Source organism: Canis lupus, chromosome 29 (assembly GCF_011100685.1).
Source record: "Canis lupus familiaris isolate Mischka breed German Shepherd chromosome 29, alternate assembly UU_Cfam_GSD_1.0, whole genome shotgun sequence".
NCBI lineage: Eukaryota > Metazoa > Chordata > Mammalia > Carnivora > Canidae > Canis > Canis lupus.
In genome coordinates, this window is record NC_049250.1 from 22,079,779 (window position 1) to 22,103,105 (window position 23,327).

General features: G+C 39.4%; 1 protein-coding gene and 1 long non-coding RNA gene across 2 annotated transcripts in view; one reads left to right on the forward strand and one right to left on the reverse strand.

Moving 5' to 3' along the window:
• Positions 1 to 22,818, forward strand: part of KCNB2 (potassium voltage-gated channel subfamily B member 2) — a 376,920-nt gene extending 354,102 nt beyond the window's left edge. Inside the window, exon 3 of the mRNA XM_038579518.1 lies at positions 8,574 to 22,818. Within this exon, the coding sequence (XP_038435446.1) occupies positions 8,574 to 10,730 (2,157 nt within the window). The 3' untranslated portion in view covers positions 10,731 to 22,818. The remainder of the gene's footprint in view (positions 1 to 8,573) is intronic.
• Positions 482 to 23,327, reverse strand: part of LOC111093115 — a 32,453-nt gene continuing 9,607 nt past the window's right edge. The window contains exons 2-5 of the long non-coding RNA XR_005381093.1: positions 21,231 to 21,336; positions 16,885 to 16,999; positions 3,751 to 3,833; positions 482 to 1,223 (exon numbers count right to left, since the gene is read on the reverse strand). This is a non-coding gene — a long non-coding RNA (uncharacterized LOC111093115). The remainder of the gene's footprint in view (positions 1,224 to 3,750; positions 3,834 to 16,884; positions 17,000 to 21,230; positions 21,337 to 23,327) is intronic.

Below are 23,327 nucleotides of genomic sequence, written 5' to 3' on the forward strand. Positions count from 1 at the left end.
GGATAGCTTAAACCTAGGAAAAGATTATGTTGCTGAACCTGTAAAGCTGATCTGTTATCATAAAATGTTCTATGTATACTATGAATTTCTATTGTTAAAAAAAATTCTGTTGCTGGTTAAAGCTTTTAGGTTGACTTTGGGCTGCCTAGAAGTGATGGAACGTGGCTAGGAACCTGTCTTATTCTTCCGTGTGCTCTGTGTTAGGCATTAGAAGAAGTTCAATGAAACATAGGTAGTCAGTGCCTTCCAGAATTCTAAAGTCTTGCTTGAAAAGTAAAATTATTTCCTATGAAATTGTTGAATGAGGGGCACCTGGGTGGCTCAGCGGTTGAGCGTCTGCCTTTGGTTCAGGGCATGATCCTGGATCCAAGATCAAGTGCTGCATTGGGTTCCCTGTGTGGAGCCTGCTTCTCCCTCTGCCTTTGTCTCTGCCTTTCTCTCCGTGTCTCTCATGAATAAATAAATAAATAAGTAAGTAAGTAAGTAAATTTTTTAAATAAAAATAAGTAAATTAAATGTTTATATACATATAAACATTTACATATATACATGACATATGAGAGAAAGAGATTATATAAACAGCTAGTCCTTGAACAACATAGAGGTTAGGGGCACTGAACCCCTGCCAGTGAAAAATCCACACATGACTTTCAGCTCCTCAATTCTTCATTAATAGCCTACCGTGGACCAGAAGCCTTCCCAATAATATAAACAGTCACTTAACATATACATATTTTGTATGCTGTATGTATTAATATTGTATTCTTACAATAAAGCTAGCTGGAGAAGAGAAAATATCATTAAGAAAATCGTAAGGAAGAGAAAACACATTTACAGTCCTGTGCTATATCAAAAAGAAATCTGCATGGAAGTGGACCCGTGCAGTTCAGCCCCCTGTTGTCGGGGTCCACTGTACATATATATATCTAAGAGAGAGATTGAGGAATTAGCTGGCACAACTGTGATGACCAGCAAGTTTGATCCACTGGACATGATAGTAGTCTGGAAAATTCAAGTGAGTGTCGATGTTGTAGTCTTGAACACAAAATCCACAGAGCAGGCCAGGCAGACTGGGAACTTAGGGAGGATTTCTGTGTTGCAGTCTTAAGATGGAATTCTCCTTTGGAAAACCTGTCTTCATTCTTCAACTGACTGGATGAGGTCTAACCACATTGTAGAGGGTAGTCTGCCTTATTCACAGTCTCCTGATTTGTTAATCACATCTAAAAAAAAAAAAAATACCTTCACCACAACTTCTTGACTGGTGTTTGACCAAACAGGTGGACACCATAGACTAGACAAGTTGACACATAAAATTAAAATCATCACAGTCCTCAAAACAGTGTTGTATAAGTAAGCGAAACAAGTATTTGTTTTCAAATTTTTCTTTTTTTTAAATTTTTATTTATTTATGATAGTCACAGAGAGAGAGAGAGAGGCAGAGACATAGGCAGAGGGAGAAGCAGGCTCCATGCACCGGGAGCCCGACGTGGGATTCGATCCCAGGTCTCCAGGATCGCGCCCTAGGCCAAAGGCAGGCGCCAAACCGCTGCACCACCCAGGGATCCCTGTTTTCAAATTTTTCTATGTGGCAATACTAAGCCCCAGAAAATTATGGTGCCCAAGGTCACAAAACTAGTAAAGTATATCAGAACAGGACTCAAACTCAAACTTTTCAACCCTGAGCCCCACATTACTACCACCCTTCTCTACCTCCCAGGCACTTATGAGGCTCCCTGAATCTTCATTTCTTTTTCTGTAAAATGAGAAAAGTAGTATTTCTAAGTTTTCCTTTAACTTGAGTGTTCTATGAACCTTTTTTTTTTTTTTTTTTACAGCCTAGATACCAAGTTAAATGAAATTCTATGCAAAGGATAAACACTCATTCTCTTCTTGTGCCCCTCCCCCCAAATCTATCATTCAGAGACTAAATAGAAGAGTCAAAACATTTATGTTGTGCTTTTCGTGGAGATGCTACACAGTCTACAAAACAGGAGAGCCTTGCTCCTTGCCTTTGAGGGGTGCATAGGGGCAGTGATGTTTGTGTTCTGCCCAGCTTAGCCAGTCTCCATTTTCACTCTCTGGCTCCTGAAGACTTATAAGAACGAGTTATCTAGAAAGAGTACATTGGAGTGTGTGTTGCTCACTGTTGCGTTTCTCTTGGAAGAGTTACTGAAAGTAACATTAAAGTTTCCTTCACTGCCCTTCCACCTATTAACTTTCTTCCTAATACTGAATCTTTTAAAATAACAGAAATATATTGTGGGTAGTGAAACAAAGTTTATTCTAGGAGATACCAAGAAACTATCAAATTAGTATCTTTAGCTGTAAGATAACCAAAAACTCTTCTAAGAAGTGGTTTTGTATGTGAGAATAAAAAAAAACAAAACAAAACAAACAAACAAACAAAAAAAACCTGAAAGAATAATTTGGTAATATGTGGAACTAGATTGTTTCTCACACCCTACCCCAAATGAAAAGCATTATGCAGGCTGACAGCTTACCTCAGCTTGGGCATGGATGATTAAGTCTTTTCAAACCCCTCATTCAACGGCATACAAATAGGTGTGGGGGAGGATTGAATTTCTGGGTCCCTGTTAGTCACAGGGCAAAAATAATTGAGAAACAACTAGACCTTTCAGTGATGCTCCTTCTTTGCAACGTGTTATGTGGTGTTAGCACGTAAGGGCTTCATGCTTGCCTGTGCATATCAGCTGAGGGTACTCAAGCAGATTCCCTTTTGTCCTGGGAGGGCCAAGGGAACATTCTGGAGAGGAAAGAGCTAGTAGGGGGATCCCTGGGTGGCTCAGTGGTTTAGCGCCTGCCTTCAGCCCAGGGCATGATCCTGGAGTCCCGGGATCAAGTCCCACATCAGGCTCCCTGCATGGAGCCTGCTTCTCCCTCTGCCTGTGTCTCTGCCTCTCTCTCTCTCTCTCTCTCTCTCTCTCTCTCATGAATAAATAAATAAAATATTTTTTAAAAAAGAAAGAAAGAAAGATCTAGTAGTCAGCTAAGGGTCACGAGCATAGAGGAAGAGTACTATGTGTTCTAGGAATATGAAAGCTAGAACTGAAAACTTAGAGCAAAAAGCAAAGAATTTGCTTTCTGGTTTGCTACGGTTGATAGTGTCCTGAGAAATAGCTAGAAAGAGAAAACGGGTGGGTGGAAAATCATGATATTCTAACGAACTTCTAGCCTCTTCCCTCGACAGATGGTTTAAACTTTGGCTTATATGTTCATGCTTTGTCCTTCTTGTGAAAGTAGAAAATTATTCATGCTCTTAATAATATTTGTCACATGGGGCACCCAGGTGGCTCAGTGGTTGAACGTCTGCCTTTGGCTCAGGTCATGATCCTGGGGTCCTGAGATCGAGTCCTGCATCAGGCTCCCTGCAGGGAGCCCGCTCTCCTTCTGCCTATGTCTCTGCCTCTCTCTCTCTCTCTCTGCATCTTTCATGAATAAATACAATCTTTAAAAATAATATTAATAATAAATAATATTAATAATAATAATGTTTGTCACAGGGCTTTTTCTTCCTGTCAGTTTAAATAAGCTGGTTCTCTTCTGAAAATTCTTGTCATCACGTTCTCCGTGTTGTTTTCTATTGCTGATCAGGGTTTTGATTTTTTTTTTAATGAGAAAGCAAGAATGCTATATAGTTAAGAGCTGGTACCTCACTTTCACGTTTCAGCCTATATTTATGAAAGAAGAAAGGTTAGGGAAGAGGAGAAAGAATATACCTGCACTGACCTTCATTGCAAGGCACAGAAGTTTCCATGTGTTTTCGTGGAGTGTTGAATGTCAATAAATCGAAAGCAGACATGAAATTGTATCTAAATGGGGGATAAACAGTTTAGGCATTTTTTATTTCCTCTTGATGCTGGCCAAAGGCTTTGTCCAGACACATCTCCAGCATTTCTTACACTTATCCCACTTTACATTTTATGGGATGCTTCATGTGCATCGTTTGACCCTTAACAACCCTGTTAGGTAAGCAGGGCAAATGTGGAGCGCCTCATTTGCAAATAAAAGAACTGAAGTTCAGAGAGGGATGGCTTGCCAAGTGGCCCACAGAGATAGAGGCATGTGTGTTTTAATTCCCTGTCCTGTATTCTTTCCACCATAAAACATCCATTAACATCATTATATCCCTTCAGAGGATATAACATCAACAAGCTGGTACAATTGAGGCAAGTCTCTAACTGCCTTACTTCCTCTCACAAACAGCTATCAATGCAACCAATTTCGGGTGCCTGTTAATGCAAGTGCTAGGAATCCCAATCTTAACTCCATGTGATCCTGTGAATATCTGTGTTTATATGAGAAATTAAAATTGTTATCCAGGTGATTCAAAAGGAAAGAAAAGTTTTATCCAGAAAAGCGTCTTTTCCCAGTCACTAAATGCTTGGAACATAACAGCGCAATAGCTTTCAAAGTCTTCTCATTTGAATTTTTATTTCTTAACCAACAAAAGTGTATTTTGGCCATTCAGCCAAATGACAGGATCAGCTGTGACTTGTCCTTGGTTTGGTTTGTAGACATGACAGGGATTAGCAAAATGTGGTGGTTTAGAAAGAGAATCATCACATATGAGAAGTGAAAGGAACCCTGCTGATGATCTAATCCAAGTTGGCCAATATCACACAGATAACTGTTTGCAATTTCTGCATGTCCACTTCATTTGCCATGTGCACGCCTAAGGCTGCTTTCTAGAGCTGAGAGAGAATAACCAGCTCTGGAGGCCAGTTGGTAGGGGTGGTAGGAGTTAAAAATCTAACTTGTGCATGGTTAGGATAAACGAAGCAATGCCTAAATGCCATAAGGGTTTGCTGTTAAAAAATATCCATGTTTAGAAGTATATCCTGTAGGGACACATGGGTGGCTTGATTGGTTAAGCATCTGCCTTCATTTCAGGTCATGATCCCAGAGGGCCCCCCAATTAACCTCCCTACTTGGTAGGGGGCCTGCTCTCCTGCTGCTTCCTCACTTGTGCTCTCTCACTCTCTCTCCAATAAAGAGATTAAATCTTTTAAAGAAAAAAAAAGTATATCCTATAGTTTATAGCAAAATGTCACATTCGTTATATTTATTTTGTTTTAAAAACTCTACAATAAAACAATAAACTCACATTTGGTTTATTGCCCTACACATCATCTTTGGTATATATTGAATAATTTGTCTACAGGGCTGTCTTTCTGGGAGAACTCCAAGCTTCACAAGATATTTAAAATAAGCCATTTCTCTAAACTGAGAGCAAATGGATTTTGACAGATTAAATCTGAACATAAGACAGAAAATAATGCAGTTTAGTACCAATGGTTTCTTTAACATGAATATGGAATTGCTAAGAGCTTAAGTGTTTGGTTTTTTGCCGTAGTCATTCTTTTCCTTCTAGAATGTACTCCAGGGGTACCTGGGTGGTACAGTCACTAAGGATCTAATTCTTGGTTTCGGTTCAGGTCATGATCTCAGGGTCATGACATCAAGCCCCATGTCAGGCTCCATGCTCCATGTGAAGTCTGCTTAGGACTCTTTCTCCCTCTCCCTCCCTCCACCCTCTCTCTCAATTCAATAAAATGAATCTTTGGAGAAGAAAAAAAAAAGAGAATGTACTCCAGGTCATGTTGTACATGTGTTGAATTTCCAGGTATAAAAGGTAGCCATATGTTTTAAGTTGCCATCAGCTAGACCATAGACTGCGTCAGTACTATACGGTGTTTCATTATTTCCCAAAATCAGCTACCGAAGCCAAATGACCTAAAGTCTAGCTGTGATTATGGAGTCAAGGTAAACTGAAAGTCCACCCTGGACCATCCACTTCTGTTCTTTGTTCAAAAGTATTGGGAGGGGGATCCCTGGGTGGCGCAGCGGTTTGGCGCCTGCCTTTGGCCCAGGGCGCGATCCTGGAGACCCGGGATCGAATCCCACGTCAGGCTCCCGGTGCATGGAGCCTGCTTCTCCCTCTGCCTGTGTCTCTGCCTCTCTCTCTCTCTCTCTCTCTCTCTCTGTGACTATCATGAATAAAAAAAAAAAAAAGTATTGGGAGATAATAGAATAGTTTCATCTATTGCTACTTCTCTCCTTGCTCTTTGCAGTGATAAGCATCAGGAAGATGCATCTAAAATGGGCATCTGAACAGATAAGATATGGAAAATCTAGAATATGGATTGTCAGAACAAGAATGATAGCAGCAATCCCAGAACTTAAAATGCCCTCTTAATGTAATATACCTGTTATATGACTGTGTGACCTCCTAGAAAGTACAGAGGGACCTGGTTACTTATGGTAAGAGCACGAGAGTGGATGGGACCTGACCAGTGCCTTCTAAGGAATGTTGTAGGAGCAGAAAGTTGCTGGTGTCATCCTGCCATTGGCCTCTGTGGGTGCAGATTTGAGATGAGCAATCCCAACTTGGCCTTCGTAAACCCTCTGAATCCATCATCCATGGATGCATCTAAACCTTCTGGAAGGACTTCTAACCTTAGCCTCCCCAATCTCTTAGAATAGGTCTAGGACAACCTTTTTTCTACAGTGATTCATTGATCCACATTTTTCAAGGAAATTCTGAAGTACGCTCAGGCAAAAAGTACTTACCTTAGTTTTGTCCAAGAAAAATATGTAAAATACTAATAGTAAAATACTGTTTCTTAAGCTAAGGAACAATAAATCTTGATTCAGCATCTGTAACACACTCTGAAATACATTATACTGTGGGTTTACTTGATACTTGTGGTTTTACTTGAGGGGAAAGCTGGAAGCTGAAGAACAGAACAGAAAACAGTGAAAGGTGTCGAGGAGGCCTAAGAGGAGAAAGGGTGAGGAAAGTAACCCAGGAGAAGAGAAGTGTACAAGAGTAAAGAGAGGAAAACAGAGGGAGAAAGAACAAGAGAAGACTCTTGTTTACAAGTCCTGATGTCAGAGGCAAACTGATTTTTTCATGATTTCAGGTTTACTGAGCTGTGAGGTCTCAAGCTGCTTAATCATTATCCCTTGAAATATTTACTGGATCTTTCAATTAAATAGTCACTGCCATGGGGCACCTGGGTGGCTCAGTGGTTGAGTGTCTGCCTTTGGCTCTGGATGTGATCCCAGGGTTCTGGGATCGAGTCCCGCATCAGGCCCCCAATGGGAGCTTCTCCCTCTGCCTATGTCTCTGCTTCTCTCTCTCTCTCTCTGTGTCTCTCATGGATAAATAAATAAATAAAATCTTTAAAAAATAATAAAATAAAATAAAATAAAATAGTCACTGTCAGGATATATTTCTCAAAGCTACATATAATATCTGATAGCAGTGGCCATGCCCAAGATCATGGACAAAGGTCAGAGGAAACCAAGCCAGACCTAATCTAGGTAAGAGGGGCTTCCTACTTCACCAAGATGTGTGTGTCCTAGATGCAGTCTTTACTAAGCAAAAAAGTACTTCTTCCCTTGCTCTCAAACCTTCATCTTCATCCTCAGCCTTCTAAATCTCAGCCTTACAGAGATCCCTACATGGGCTGTCGTATCGTCCATGGCTTCACGGATTTCCCACATACCAGTTCCTGGCCATTGTCTATCCAGACCGAAGTCCTGTTCATTTCAGCCTGTAATGATACGAGTGCCTTTCATTCATTTAGCAATATTTGTGTGTCGTGTAATCTTCGCAACAACCACGAAACAGCTATGACTGCTCTCTTTGTTCTACAGATTTGTAAACTGAGCCAATGAGAGGTTGAAAATGTGCCCAGGGTCACCCAGTAAGCGATAAATCCAGACTCAGAGCTCAAGCTGACTAAAATCCAGTCACCCCAGCTTCTCATTTCCCCCTGAGCTCTTCCTCTTTCCTGCCTCATCTGACATTGTGCTATTTCCTCCACGTAAAACGTCTGCCCTGCACCAAAATCACCATGGATGGTCAACAAGCTCTGCTTTCTGGAAGCTTCCTTGACTGAATGAAGTTTGCGCTAATCTTCCTTTCCCACATGATGCCAGCCAGACGTCCACACATCCCAGGGCGAAGGCTCTCCTGAGTTGGCTCTGCCATCAGTGTTTACCGGCTAAACAGTATTTGTTGGATGAGAAGCATTGTTGTACTAAGTGCCATATTATCTCTCCATGTGTGGGTCTGCATTCGTGGTTTTTTAGTTGTAGAATAAAACTTCTAGAAACCATGAATTCTGTCTAGCATATGTAGCATGTCAGGCGATTCACTTAAAGAAATACAAGCCAGGTGGTTAAGGGAGAAAAATAATGAAACTAAGAGAGGAGAGATTGCTCTTCCAGGCGATTCCAAAGGGTGGTTACTCACACAAACGTGCCTAAGAACGAAGGCGGGGGCGGGGGGTAGATATTTTTCTTTTTGCTCAAATTGCTTAGGCCCTGGAATTTAAATGTGTACTACATTGGGCTTCTAAGTAAGATGAACTCATAAAGAGTGAATGTGTTTGCATTAGTTAGGGAATTTTAGGTTGTAACGTTACCTTCCTGGAATATCTTTTTGAGCAATTCCTCTAAAGAACAGCGAATCCGTATGTCTCCCAGCTGCCTAAACAACTAAGAGGATTTGCTAACTTGGACTTGCTTCTCTTTTCCAGATCTTGGCCATCGTGTCTATCCTGTTCATCGTACTCTCCACCATCGCACTGTCTCTCAACACTTTACCAGAGCTGCAGGAAATGGATGAGTTTGGACAACCCAACGACAACCCCCAGTTGGCACACGTGGAGGCTGTGTGTATTGCTTGGTTTACCATGGAGTACCTCTTACGCTTCCTGTCCTCACCAAATAAGTGGAAGTTCTTTAAAGGCCCACTAAATGTCATTGATTTGCTGGCCATCTTGCCCTATTATGTCACCATCTTCCTCACGGAGTCCAACAAGAGCGTGCTGCAGTTCCAGAACGTGCGGCGCGTCGTTCAGATCTTCCGGATCATGCGCATCCTCCGGATCCTGAAGCTGGCCAGACATTCCACAGGCCTGCAGTCTTTGGGGTTCACCCTCAGACGGAGTTACAACGAGTTGGGCTTACTGATACTATTTTTGGCCATGGGGATAATGATATTTTCCAGCCTGGTTTTTTTTGCTGAGAAGGATGAAGATGCTACCAAGTTCACCAGTATCCCAGCGTCGTTTTGGTGGGCCACCATCACCATGACCACCGTGGGCTACGGTGACATTTACCCCAAGACACTACTAGGGAAAATCGTGGGAGGCCTCTGCTGCATTGCCGGGGTTCTGGTGATTGCCCTTCCCATCCCGATCATCGTGAATAATTTTTCTGAGTTTTACAAGGAGCAGAAACGCCAGGAAAAAGCGATTAAAAGGCGGGAGGCTCTGGAGCGGGCCAAAAGGAACGGAAGCATCGTTTCTATGAACTTAAAAGATGCCTTTGCTCGAAGCATGGAACTGATAGACGTGGCCGTGGAGAAGGCAGGCGAGTCGGCCAGTACCAAGGACTCGGCTGACGATAACCACCTCTCTCCAAGCCGGTGGAAGTGGGCCAGGAAAGCTCTGTCGGAAACAAGCTCCAACAAGTCTTTCGAGAACAAGTACCAGGAGGTGAGCCAGAAGGACTCCCATGAGCAGCTGAACAACACGTCTTCCTCCAGCCCGCAGCATCTGAGCGCCCAGAAGCTGGAGATGCTCTACAACGAGATCACCAAGACCCAGCCTCACCCCGCCCCGAACCCCGACGGCCAAGAGCAGCCCGACAGGCCATCCGCCTACGAGGAGGAGATCGAAATGGAAGAGGTGGTCTGCCCGCAGGAGCAGCTGGCCGTGGCGCAGGGCGAGGTCATCGTGGACATGAAGAGCACGTCCAGCATAGACAGCTTCACCAGCTGCGCCACCGACTTCACCGAGACGGAGAGGTCGCCCCTGCCACCACTCTCCGCCTCCCACCTGCAGATGAGGTTCCCCCCCGACCTCGCAGGGACCGACGAGCACCAAAGAGCCCGGGGGCCCCCGTTCCTGATGCTCGCCAGGGAGAAGGGGCCCGCGGCCAGGGATGCCATCCTGGAATATGCTCCAGTCGACATAACGGTGAGCCTGGATGCCAGCGGTTCCCAAAGTGGGCTCCACGGCCCCCTGCAGCCCGACGGTGCCTCGGAGAGCCCCAAGAGTTCGCTGAAAGGCAGCAACCCCCTGAAATCCAGATCGCTCAGAGTGAACTTCAAGGAGAACAGAGGCAGCGCCCCGCAGACCCCCCCCAGCACAGCCCGGCCGCTGCCCGTCACCACGGCGGACTTCTCCCTCACCGCCCCGCAGCTCATCAGCACCATCCTCCTAGAAGAGACCCCCTCCCAGGGAGACAGGCCCTTGCTGGGCGCCGAGGGCTCGGCACACTGTCAGGGACCTTCCAAGGGGCTGACCCCCCGGTTTCCCAAGCAGAAACTCTTTCCTTTCTCATCAAGAGAGAGGAGGAGCTTCACCGAAATAGACACTGGCGAAGACGATGACTTCTTAGAGCTCCAGGGGCCCGGGCAGGACAAGCAGGCCGAGCCCAGCCCTAACTGCTTTGCAGATAAACCTAGCGACGGAAGAGACCCTTTAAGAGAAGAGGCCTGTGTGGGCTCTTCCTCCCCCCAGGACACCAGTCACAACTGTAGGCAAGACGTTTACCACGCTGTGGCTGAAATGAAAAAGGACAGTAGTCAAGAAGGGTGCAAGATGGAAAACCACTTGTTTGCCCCAGAAATTCATTCCAACTCGGGAGACACAGGTTATTGTCCCACACGTGAAACCAGCATGTGACTAGTTACAAAAGCAATAATAATCATAATAATAAAACACTTGTTTCTTAAAAAACCGGGTAATAATGCCTGTGAACTAAAACCATGGGAAGCCCCTGCCCCCCCCAAAAAAAGTGCATAAAATGTTATTTTTGCATGGCATGAACAGTTTAGTTTAAGTACTGTTTAAATAAAGAGTCAAGACTGCATTTTGTAACAAACAAACAAAAATGACTGAGGAACAGTGAACAAATAAAGAGAGCTCTATTAGGAACCAGTATTCTGCAATGTCTGACATTTTTGGTCCTTTCATTCCACATTGTAGACAGATTTTCGACTTTTACCTTTTCTGTTACAATGAATTTTAGAATTTGCACATGAAAGGATGAAATGTCATTGCATGCATTCATAATTATGAGGACCAAGGTGCTTTGAGCTGGCAAAATGTGTACCTTTGTAAATAATGGGACCCGGGATGCAAAATTGTCAAGAACCTCTGGAAACAAGTTTCTGAGACACAGGTACTTCCTTCTCAGCTACTGCCTGGAGGAGCTGTACAGACTTCTTGTTGCAAAATTGCAACCTCTTCTTAAACCATCTCACATATCTTGCTTTGGGTTATAAAGCTCTTAAAAGTACATTTGTTTAAAGGAATACAGTATTTTTATTGTGATATAATTCATAGGGTGCATTTTTCTTTTGTGCTTCTGCTTAGTTCTGGCATTTGTGCTTTATTTATAAATCATGAAAACAGGCAAGATTTAATGACCAGATTATCAACAAATTTCGAATTTAAACTTGAAATTTTGCCAATCCAAATTTTGCCACAGCCTAAAAAACCTGAAAATATGTCAAAGGTTCTCATACAACTCAACTTTTTTTTTTTTTAATGCCACTCCACATTTGGAAATTGGGTTTGTTTTGGGGTTTTGTGTCTTTTTTTAGTTGTATGTTGGCCATCAAAAAAGGATGGTATTCTCCACTTATAGCCGACATGAACTTCTCTATCTAAAGAACTAAAGATAGAATGCAGATATGCCAAAATGGGAATTCCAAAAAGTGACTTTTGACAAACTAAAAGCAAAACTTTTTATTAAGTGAGACTGCTGTCCCTCTCATAGTTAGTTGGGTTCAGAAATGAGCTACCATAAAAGGAGTCCAGTATTTCCCAGTGAGGGGAGAGAACACTGTGGCACGAGGAGTGTTACAGACCCCAGTGGGCACCTGCCAGTAACTGCAGCAGCTAGAAACACCCGTTCACCTTTCCAATGTCCCCAAGCATCATCAAGACTATCCTTGTTGAAAGTCACTTCCAACACTTTCTACTGAAAACACTGAAATCCAGAGGAGTTAAGACACTTGTTGGCAGTTATGCTGTTGGTGAGTCTGTGCTAAGAACCCAGGTCATATGAATCCATTTTGCTTCATGGGAAATGAAGGCTCTGCTTCCAGATCCACAACTACTAGATGTGTGATTCTGGACAAGTCTTGAAAACCTCGTAGTCTCAGTTTTACCCCAATAAACCCAAGACAAAAATATTTCTAAGCTCCCTAAAGACTTCAAATTAATATGATTCCTTGGTCTCTCAGGAATGTCCAAGTTTTGCCTCAGCATAATGCATTGCTTGTGTGTGTGTGCATGCGTGTGCGTGTGTGTGTGTGTGTGTGTGTGTGTGTAGTTCAGGAAAGATTTGGGAAAATTCTGGACCAAATTTAAAGCACAACTTTTGTTTAAAGAAAAAAATTCTAAATCTTATTCTATTTTTAAAATTACAGTAAGAACATTGGAAAAAGACAACCCAAATGTTTAGAATTTAAGGCTTTGGGAATAACATTTATTAACAGAATCTGGTCATTATATCTCAGGTAAGAAAACATGTTTTGATCTTAGTTGAAATCCAAGCATCCCTATGGCTAAAAGCAGTTTTAAGTGTTTCTTTTTCACTGTGCTTATAATTTCTTAATGATTTTCATGTTTGTCTCAAGACATAATGTTTAAGGGTTTATGGTCATTAACTATTGATATTTACAGTACTCCTACTTATTTCAATGTCTATAATGAAATGTCGATCTGTTTTTGTAAATCTAGAGTGTTCAAATTTTCTACATGTAGTTTTTCAAGTCCAACAGGTATGTCTTCTGTTAGATGAATAGCAAATAAGTTATGAAAATCATTTTCTTTACATAGTCTCATGAAACAGTTATTTTTCTAATGTCTCTGTATTGTTGAATCTCAATTTTTTTATTGATCTGTCTGCATAGGTGGATTTGTCTTCTTGCCCTGATTGTTCACTAATGCCCACTTTCATGTGTCCATTAGGCTTTCTACTAAGACCCTGCTCCAGAATGCTTAATGTTAGAAATCTTGCCTAGAGAAGGAATCCTAGACATTCCAACCTGGAAGCATTTTCCTTAAAAACGTTTTTCCTTTTAATATTTTTTAAGTTTCAAAGAGTTTTCAAGAACATCTTATGGGAAGCTCAACCTTCAATTCTTCTTAGCCCCTCCGGCCAAAAGTCTTCAGTTAGGAAAAAAATAAAATGCTCCTTAAAAACAAACAAAAAAAAAAACGAAAAAATGAAAAACAAAAAAACAACTGACTTTGTTGTTTCACAGGGAGGCGGTTTGGGAACTGAGGGCTCCCAGAATGCACTCCTGCAGCACTTCCTAAATCCTTTCAATGAACTGCACCTGACGCAGAGAATGAACGTGTGTATGCCTGAAATGGTCTACAAATATACCAAGCACAGAGTTCTTTTGAAGTCTTATTTTTACATTAAAAATCCATATAAATGCTGCATTTTACTCCATTATGTTTCAATATAAAAGAAATGATGTTTTATATTGCTTATCAACTAGTAAAATTGATACTCTTATAACTTCATATACCTCTTTTGTACCCCTTGGAAAACATATCCCCAGTTTAAGAAGCACTGCATGAATGACGGGAACATAGACTGACCTTTCAGGTACGCTGGAGGTTTCTGCTACTGAGAAAGGGTACTCATCGGTAACTAGCTCAGTGACCGAGGACAAACATCAGTGAGTAGAGACTTTGAATGAACTCTAAATAATACAGACTCAAGAATGGCTAATTTGATTCTTCTAGCTATCTTAACAACCAGTGCAAATTGCCACAAGATCAACTTAGCTCAAAGACTGAGATGAATCATAGAAGTATAGAAATGGACACATGGATGAATGTCTTGGGTTGAATCACAAATATAAGAGTGACATAATTGAGTCCCTGGAGTTGATCTGATTTGTCTCTAAATATTTCCACTAGAAATTTCTCCATTCTGGCAAAACCAACTGCTTTGAAGCAAGCATTTAGATCAAGCATTATCCTGATATGACTAGATCTGGTAACAAGGAGAGAGTGTATGCCAAGTATCTGTTCCCATTAATTTCTTGTCAAAACAGTCTCACTCTCATGTAGACACAGGCTGGGGAAAGCCAACAATTTAACTATTTTCTCCTAGAATTTGAATAGCAAAAAGAAAAAAAAAAAGCCTTATGTATGTAGAGTACCTTATAGTTTCTTCTTGAACTTAATCCTCACAACAGCCTTCTGAATTAGGTGTTATTTATCAATAAAGGACCAGAGAGGATATGTATTTTGCTCAAGCTGACACAGGTCACTGGCAAGTAGAAGAACCCAGCCTCATCCATGTTGTCTGGCATCAACACACTAGAGTATGCTTCATTAGGGGTTTTTTTTCCCATTAATATATGAAATTATGTTAAAAAAAAAAACCCTGGAGATAGATTTATAGTCATGTGGTTTGCTTAAAGCAGCAGTGGATCATAGCCAAATGGTAATTGACTGAAGATAAATGACATTGACCATCTTTAGCACACGTTTGCCAATTTAGAATTCTTGTCATAAGATCCACACTCATGGGTGAAAGAAAAGAATTCATAGCTCATGATGTAACATGACATACATATTAGCCAGAGGGTTGAAGGAAGCTACTTGATTTTCTGAAACAAAAACAACTAAAACTTTAGAAATTCCTCTAGTCGAAGTTCAAAAATTTTGTCTAATTGAATTTGTCATTTCATTGTTCATTCATTCAGCAAATACTAGGTGAGCACTCCTCTATTACTAAAACTAGGTATTCTATGCCTAAATATTAAGTGAGCACCTCTGTATTCCATAGAAGGCACTGTGCTTGGTGTTAGGGTACAACCCTTAACCTCACAGAGCTGACTGCCTGGCCCATTTACAACCAGGCTGAGGATCATTTGGGGGTACTGAAAAATGTCTCTTCTGAGTATGGAAAAAATCACTCCGTTATCAAACCAGGGAAGCAGATGACAACAAGTGAAATGCTTTTCCTGCAAACTGTTTTCCTAAGAAATAGACAGATGGCATAAATGGAAGTCTGATACATAATTATTTTTGAGACGCAATTTAGATTTACATGAGATAACAAATTGTTAACCTGAGTAAGATAATGGATTGTCTTTCCTCATTATCTGGTTAATCAGAAAATAATTTTTCAATTAGGGATGCTGCTTGTCAAAATAGCTAGTCATGGTCTATCACTAATAACTATAACAAGATTTAAGTGAAAAGTCTGTAGCACATTTTATATTTTAATAGTTGATGATGGTTATGAGGTTAAAAACAAACCATTTTTATGGTTTGTCTTACTTCCCGTTGACTACAGGTAACATTTGAGCAATGTATCACTATTCTTTGTTTAGCCCTCTGAATTTCTAAATGGAAGATATTTAAAATTCTATTGTATGGCTTGACTCAGGGGACTTATTCACGAGGTCCTTGTGACTTTGAAAATCTATTGGAAAAAAAATTAAAAAAATCTATTGGATATTTTTCCACTGCCACTGTCCTCACCCATACAGAACTAAGAAAAGAAAAAAAGAAAGACTCTACAAAATCTAAGTAAAAAAAAGGAAATGCTCAAAGGCCCATCCCTAATAGGAAAGAGGAAAGGCCCCAACTCCAAAGCCTTGGTTCTATGTTATTGAAGCTAGTGCTTACTGTAATATAATGTTATCCTGCAATATAATGTTATTGGTTTCAATAACCGTTTCTTCTACTTGCCTTTTTAAAACAGCACAATCACCTAAGTCCTTATTTACCATTACCATTAATGCATAACTACTTCCTTCTTAAGACTCAAGGGGTATTAATCTGTGAATATAATATAAAGGGAGGTGGGGGGAGATGCTCTATAATAATAAGACATCCCAAGGCCAACAAAAGATACAAGCACAAAAATGAAGAAAGAAAGACAAACATGTGAGTAAGTTAAACATTTTTTTAAGCATAGAAATTTATATTAGGTACATGTATATGCTTTTATAAAATATAGACTTACTATCGACATGAAATTCACAACTGAGGCCATAATTCCAAGTTTAATCTCTCTCCTTAAGAAATTATTTCTTAAAAAAAAGAAATTATTTCTTATAATTTATTTAACAGATACTTCCAGATTGCTGTGATAAATAAAATACTTCATTCAGCTAACATTTATTGTCTACCATGTGCCAGAAATTAATTTGTGCACAGTTTATCCCTTAATTTTACCATCTAGCAGAGATTCCATCTTTAAAGAGATTATATTCCCAAGTGAAATCCAATTCCACACAGTGAGCTGGAAATAGTATGGTAGTATGTTTGAGTTTATAGTCTGAGCATTCTTATAATCCATTTTTATGTTCCCTCAGACTCAAATTCTTTATTTCATTCCTTAATCTAGGATCTGAATGACCACCACATATATGCTTTCTACACATACATCTTTAAAATTATAGTAGCTATCTGAAATCTAGTGACAGTGTATTTCAATGGAGATATTACCCTCTTCCATCAAAGGAAATATGATTCTAGCAAAAAATGATATTGAAAATAATTGCTTTTGTACTCCCATAACTATTTTTTTTTAACTCTTGGCCTATATGCTGTGATAAAAGCCATCACAACCTACTGATCTGATGAAAATCTAATCCAACCTGAGCAAGTATTTTCTCTCCCATCCACTATGGATAGTAATGGCAAATGATATGGCCGAATGGTTTTTCTTTTAGTTATTTTTGTTTCATTTTAACCTAAAAAGGATGTGAATTGTCATACCAAACAATAAAAATAGACTTTCAAAATCAAGATCCGGGGTAACAGACACAAAATAGTGAAAACAGACCAGAGATAGACACGCAGATCCAGAAAGTATGACATGGGCTGCCATCTGCTGTTTATTCTCCATGTTGAGTGCCTTCTAGTGGTCGATTGGAAAGAAAGCGAAATTCTCTATTTGCCTGGAAAGGAAGCAGTAATGGGGACTTGAAAGAAAGTTTTCTACGATTTTACACCTTCCATTACACGTGCATATAACCAAAATCACAACTACATCCTAGACATTTTTTTCAGTGATTTCTCAGTTTTCCTTTTTCCTATTTCAAAATATCTGATAAAACTGTTGTGACTTTCTGCACAGTACTTTCAGAATATTTCTACCTGCCGCCTCCAAATCAAAACAAAATCACAGGTCTTGCTATTTAACAGTGTCTAGTGTGGACTCTGACTACATAGTAAATGCTACTTTGACCTTACCACTATGAGTGCAAAACTAGAGAGAACTCAAAAGAGTGATTTTTTTTTTTTAAGAATCATAAACTTGTAAAAAATAAGTCATTCGGTTGATTAACTCCAAAACCCATGATCTCCATTCTTCCTGGAGTTTACAGATAGAACACAAAATGCCCCTGAATTGACCCCAGTGAAAAAATAGATGGTTTCTAAACTCCCAAGAGACATCTGTGGGTGCTGGCCAGAAATTCAATTATAGCCAGATTTCTGCCACCTTTAACCAAGATACTTCTAACAGTCTTATTTGCAGTGTATGGGCTAGGCTGACTTTAACCTGCAAATACATCATAATGTTTAATTGAAATTAGGAGGATTTTTGTAAAGAAAAGAGATACATAGAAAGTAATAGGTACTAACGTTACCCAAATTACTTCTCCAACAAAATGCTATCACCAAAATTAATATATATGTATATACATATGTATACATATGTATATAGTATGAAAATCTCACTAAAGATTTGGCAAAATTTTCCTATTCAAAGACCAAAAAAAAGAAAACAAAAAAAAGCCCTGCAATTTACGAAACACTTAGGTTTGTCATACAATAACCAAGTTTCAAATTTATGCAATTTTAAAAAGGTATTACATTAAACCTTTAAAAATGCAACAGTGAATATATTAAAAAGGTTTATTAAGCATATATAAGGTACCATTGGCACACTGAAGCATTTTTAATAATCTTTCATTTGACAGCATAATGGTTATGTCTTGCTTTTAGCATCTTGTTTTCAGCCCGAAAGCTCTTCTGTTTTATATTGTTGTGTTTCCTTGCTTCTTTGTTTTGTTTGAAGAAGTGAGGGTAAGTGGAACAATGTGTTCAAAGGGGAAGTTATTGGACAACAGTTGTTAACATTACCTACTGGGCCCGGGGTACAAGGGAAACCATTTGTGGAAGGGACTTGACCTCCTTCCCTTCTGCCTTCTCAAGTCTCACCATCTTGGTTTAGCAACAGATTCTTTTGATCAAACTCAGATCCTGCTCATCCAGATTTTCGATTCCTGTCTCGTCTGCAGCGCCTACCAGCAATCCTCGCCTAGAGTTTGCCTGACTGTATAGTACTTCCCGTCTCAAGTCATGGGCAGGACCCATTGAGGCATTAGCAATAGCAACTCGAAGCTCAAAGCTAAGAATACCAGGGAGCTGTTCAGGTGGCCAGAGAAGCCTGAGTACCAAGGAACTATCGACACAGTGTAATAATATGGTTTGACCATCAAAGCAATGACACTGTAGTTTTCTCCCCCTGTTAACAAAAGAATAATTTTTTAAAACCTCTATTAAGTTCTTGAACTTCAAAGGTAAATAACTAGACTGATGAGAAAGGTGGTGTCTACCTCACCGATTTGTCACTGGGCATCATCCTAAATGCACTTTCCACTAAATTTCTGTGTGCGGCCAATTAGTGTGTCTGCTTTCAAAACAGTATCCAAAAAGGAAAATACTGATATTATCCTTTCCATTTTCAATGGTAACAACATTTCAGCTGGGGGAAAATTGTTATTACTCTGGTAGTTTTTATATGGTTCTTGGCCAAAATGTAATAGCAATTTAAACAGAACTTCAGCAAAAGATATTAGGGGTGAAGAAAAAGGCCATCTCGAAATATTGTACTTTGCTGTACATCTAGTTAGAAATAATTTGAATTTGGATTAAGATTTCTTTTTAAGTTCTTTGCACACAAGTATCTTTAGGTGGTCATTTGAAATGGATATTTCTCACTTTCCTGTGAGTTTTTTTTTTAAAAAAAAACATTATAAATTAAGCCAGATGGTATAAAGTGAAGTACCTCACATAATACCCGACAGGAGATACTTTTATTTTTTTTTTGAAAATATTCCAAAAGAAATCATTCAACTCACATTTGTGTGCTTATTACTGAGTCTTCTAAAATTCTTCTGTGGCTTTCTAAACACTCAAAAAAAATTTTTAAGATTTTCATTTATTTATTCATGAGAGACACAGAGAGAGAGGTAGAGACACAGGCAGAAGGAAAAACAGACTCCATGCAGGAAGCCCAATATGGGACTCAATCCTACAACCCCGGGATCACGCCCTGAGCTAAAGGTAGATGCTCAACCGTTGAGCCACCCAGGCATCCCTAAACACTCAAAATTTTAAAGTGTCTAAGTATAAGTGTAGATTTTCACTCACTGTTACTTTAAAATAGAGTATATTTTATTTGCTAAATTACATATATATGTATTCTATTGTTTACGTATATATGTATCTCCACCTCATGTGGCTTTAAAAAAGAGACTGACGTTATTTGGAGAAATAACGTGCTATGACAACTTATGTAATGCAATTTTTTTAACCTAACAGCCTTACATTTTTAATGTTTAATAAAAAAAATGTCAACTTCTTCTAAAGAAAAATCAGCTTCCTACAATTATAAGACTTTAGCTTTATGATCTATCTGAAGATTCTCTTACACTCTCCTTATTACCAAAAAATTAAACATACTTAGGCATGTGACTGTGCAACACGCTCTTCCATCTTTATGCTTTCAATATTTGTAAACCCAACGAGATGGATATATATTTATATCCAAGGTAATTCATAACCAAATTTGGTTCCAGATTTGCCACAATTGACTATTTGCCAGAATAAACTATAAAATGAGAATAAAAGCTTTCAATTTAATAAGAATTCTTTATTCAGTTTTGTTTTCCTGTTCTAAAGCATAGATTATCATTAGACTATGATAATCTATGACTTCTTTGTTTTGCTTTTTTGTTAATGTTAAAATCTTACTGACCAAGAAAGGTAACAGAAGAGGGAGTTCATTTTCTATTTCAATTTATTTAAAATGCCATGTCACAAAAAATTTAGATACAACCCTTATTTCCTACAAAGAGCCTCAGAGCTGAGTCATGACCAAAGACTACATGTGATGCAGCACACTGTAGAGTCTTTACACGAAGTGCAACTACTCCAACCAAATTCTGGGGAGTCAGGCAGTGCAGCTAACTCCAATATGAGAGACAGACTGATTTTGGGAAAATCTTCCATTGAATCTGCAAAGGAAGCTCCAATATACTCTAAAATTTTACCTCCAGAGGATCCAGTATCTGGAAAACCGAAAATAACATTTTGATTTTAATGGAGGGTTTGTTTTGTTCTATTTTGCCTAGTATTTTTATGAAAGCTTTAGGATAACATATTAGTTTGGGGTTTCAATCAACATCTGATGCTTAGAAAAGTAATTCATGGTCTAGAGCATAATTGCAGGATCATTTAGATCATACTATTTAGTTAGCTATAGCCTACCAAATACTGTGTTCCTACCTGTTTTCTAAAAAAAAAAAAAGGTCCTCGCTTGTTAAATAGTATTCAGATAAAGCATTAATACCATCCAACCAGCTCACGAAATGTAGTTAGTACCTGTCTCTGCATAGCTTATGTAAAAGCTCCACGTTGACCATCCTTGTCTGCTGCATTGAAAAGCTGCTGAGTGACTGTCTCATATTATTATGTCAACACATCATGTTACAGTGTCATGTACATAGGCCACAGTACAAAAGTGACTATAAACTACTTACTCAACATCTAGCCCAAGAAAGGGCTGAGGCAGTGCACTTACGCCTTTAGTTAAAGTGGCTCACGGAATCATTTCCATCATGCGTTCTTCAACCATAAATACTGAGGTAGTGTTTTTTAACTGTCTTTTCAGGCTTGTAATACAAATCTCTATACCATATCTACGTAGTCTAAAATATGTCAAATAACTCCGTTTAAAAAGTGTTGCCTACTAGCAAACTAACTAAAGAGAAATAGCTACCGGGTTTCCTATTTAGTTGCTTAAATCATTTGCCATTGCCAGTGTAGACCTGCCTTAAATGGTTTCCTTCACCACTATTCTGTGTGAAATGAAAAGAGGATATTTTGGTGAATGCTTACCTGTCTGACATTAGCCGTTTTCACCAGTCAAAGGATATACATTCCTCAGGAATGACCCATCTAGTGATGTCCAGTAGTCAAGAGGATACCTTATTTTCACTTTGGCCTCCAAAAAAGTAAAGTTGGAAATGTACAAAATTAACACGTCTAGACTTTCAAAGGCCAGCATCTTGTGGGGGCCGGGGGGCAGGGGGGTACAGGGAGAGGATTGGACAAGAAAGAAGAAAGAAGACAAGAGGGACAGAGAGGGGAGAGAGGAAAAAAAAAGAAAACCTAATAGAGAAAGGCAGATCTCCAAATGAGTTAAATGAAGAGAAACTAAAGTTTGTAGTGTGTATTCTTTGAAAAGTTGATTGGCTTTTGGGAGGGCTGTATGTGTTTGTATATGTGAGCGTGTGAACATGAGTGTGTTTAGGATCAGGAGGGGGAGCCTGAATCATCCACTGCTTTTTCAGTTAAATAGAGTCATATATTATTAAAACCAAATATGTCTAACTCCCAGACTCATTAATTCAATGTTTAATGTTAGAATTATAATCTTATTGTTAAACTCAGGACAACTCTGTGAAGAGTCACAAAATAATTGTATGAAACCTTATGGCAAAACTACAAAGCTATCAGTAATTAATGCACATAAAAAGCCTTGCTGGGAATAATCATGGGTGATTTCCCTAAAAAACAGGTTGACATGCAACCTATTCTTTTTTCTTCCCTCAAGTTGTAGAGATTTTAAGAGTTTCTATTAAATCCCTAACATCCCCCAGATTAAAAGCATTCAAAATTATTTTTAAAACCTAAGGAATATAGAGTATCAGGCATTACAAGTTAAATGAATAGTTCCTACAATTGCTGTATACATTAAGTAATACGATTTCATATTTCTAAATTATACATGGTACTAGATTTATAGGCACAGTCGCATGAAGCATCTTTCACTTTTATTCACTTCAGTGTTTTCGAGGGTTTTCATACTACTCTATGAATGCTCTGAATGCTGCAGAGGAAAAGAAGCACAATCAGTATTTTTATGTTTTAAGATTTCTCATTTGGGTTATCCCGTCCTGTCCATACACGTAATAGCGTCAACATTTCATCTTATGCTGTGTTGAAATATTTTCAGTACAAACTCTCAATAAAAGCTAAAGCTTACACAGAAGTGGTAAGTCTTGTCTAGTGTCATCCATCTGCCTCCACATGCTTTCTTTCATTATATTTGCAAACGAGGTGTTCTGATTTCAATCTTGTGAAGAGGATATGGTTCAGCATACTCGTGTTTGTTCAGCTGTCCATCCTGCACCATTAATACAATGCCTTTCTCTCCCATTTAATGGTGTTTGTATCAGTGTCCCCATATCTGCTGCATTTTAACTCCATAAAAAGAAAATGTGATTTTGTATGAGTAGTTTTTGCTGATCAACTCTATATTTCTGCACCAATCAGCATACTTATATGCATGTAGTAGTCTGTACAATTGTTCAACATCAAAATACTTGTTTACTTTATGTCAAAATGTCTATAAAATTGCTGGCAGTGTTCTCCATTTCAGTCTAGTAGAATAAGCAAGATAGAAAATAAATGTGTAAATGAATCATCTGTGTCATTTCAGTTCTCTGCATGAAGTCACTTTACATTAAGCATGGCGCACATGCCCGCCCCACCCAGCAATCCATGGTTTCTTGACACCTCATTACTGACTGTTGAGGCGCATAGCTTTTGGAGGAAGTGTAGGATAAAACTGCTAAGTCTGGGGAAAAAATAAAAGCTGGATCCATTGCCATTAAGGGTACTCTCCTTTTCAAATGAATCCTTTCAGGCAGGCTACCGATGTATGTCACTTGCTTATGATTTTTGTTCAGTGCAAAGCACCTTGCTGGGACTCTGGGGTAAAATCATAAAAGAATTTCAAGATAGTCTCCCACAGCCATTCCTGAAATCAGTTCCAGACAGTCCTAATTCCTGCCCCCAGGGCCAGTCTGATCAGTATGTACCTATGCGGTTGCTCAGAAGTGCAGACATTCTGAAGAGCCCACACTTAATTTAATGCCCTGATTTTACCATCTTGATGTTCTTAATAATGTTTGAGCAAAGGGCCATCTT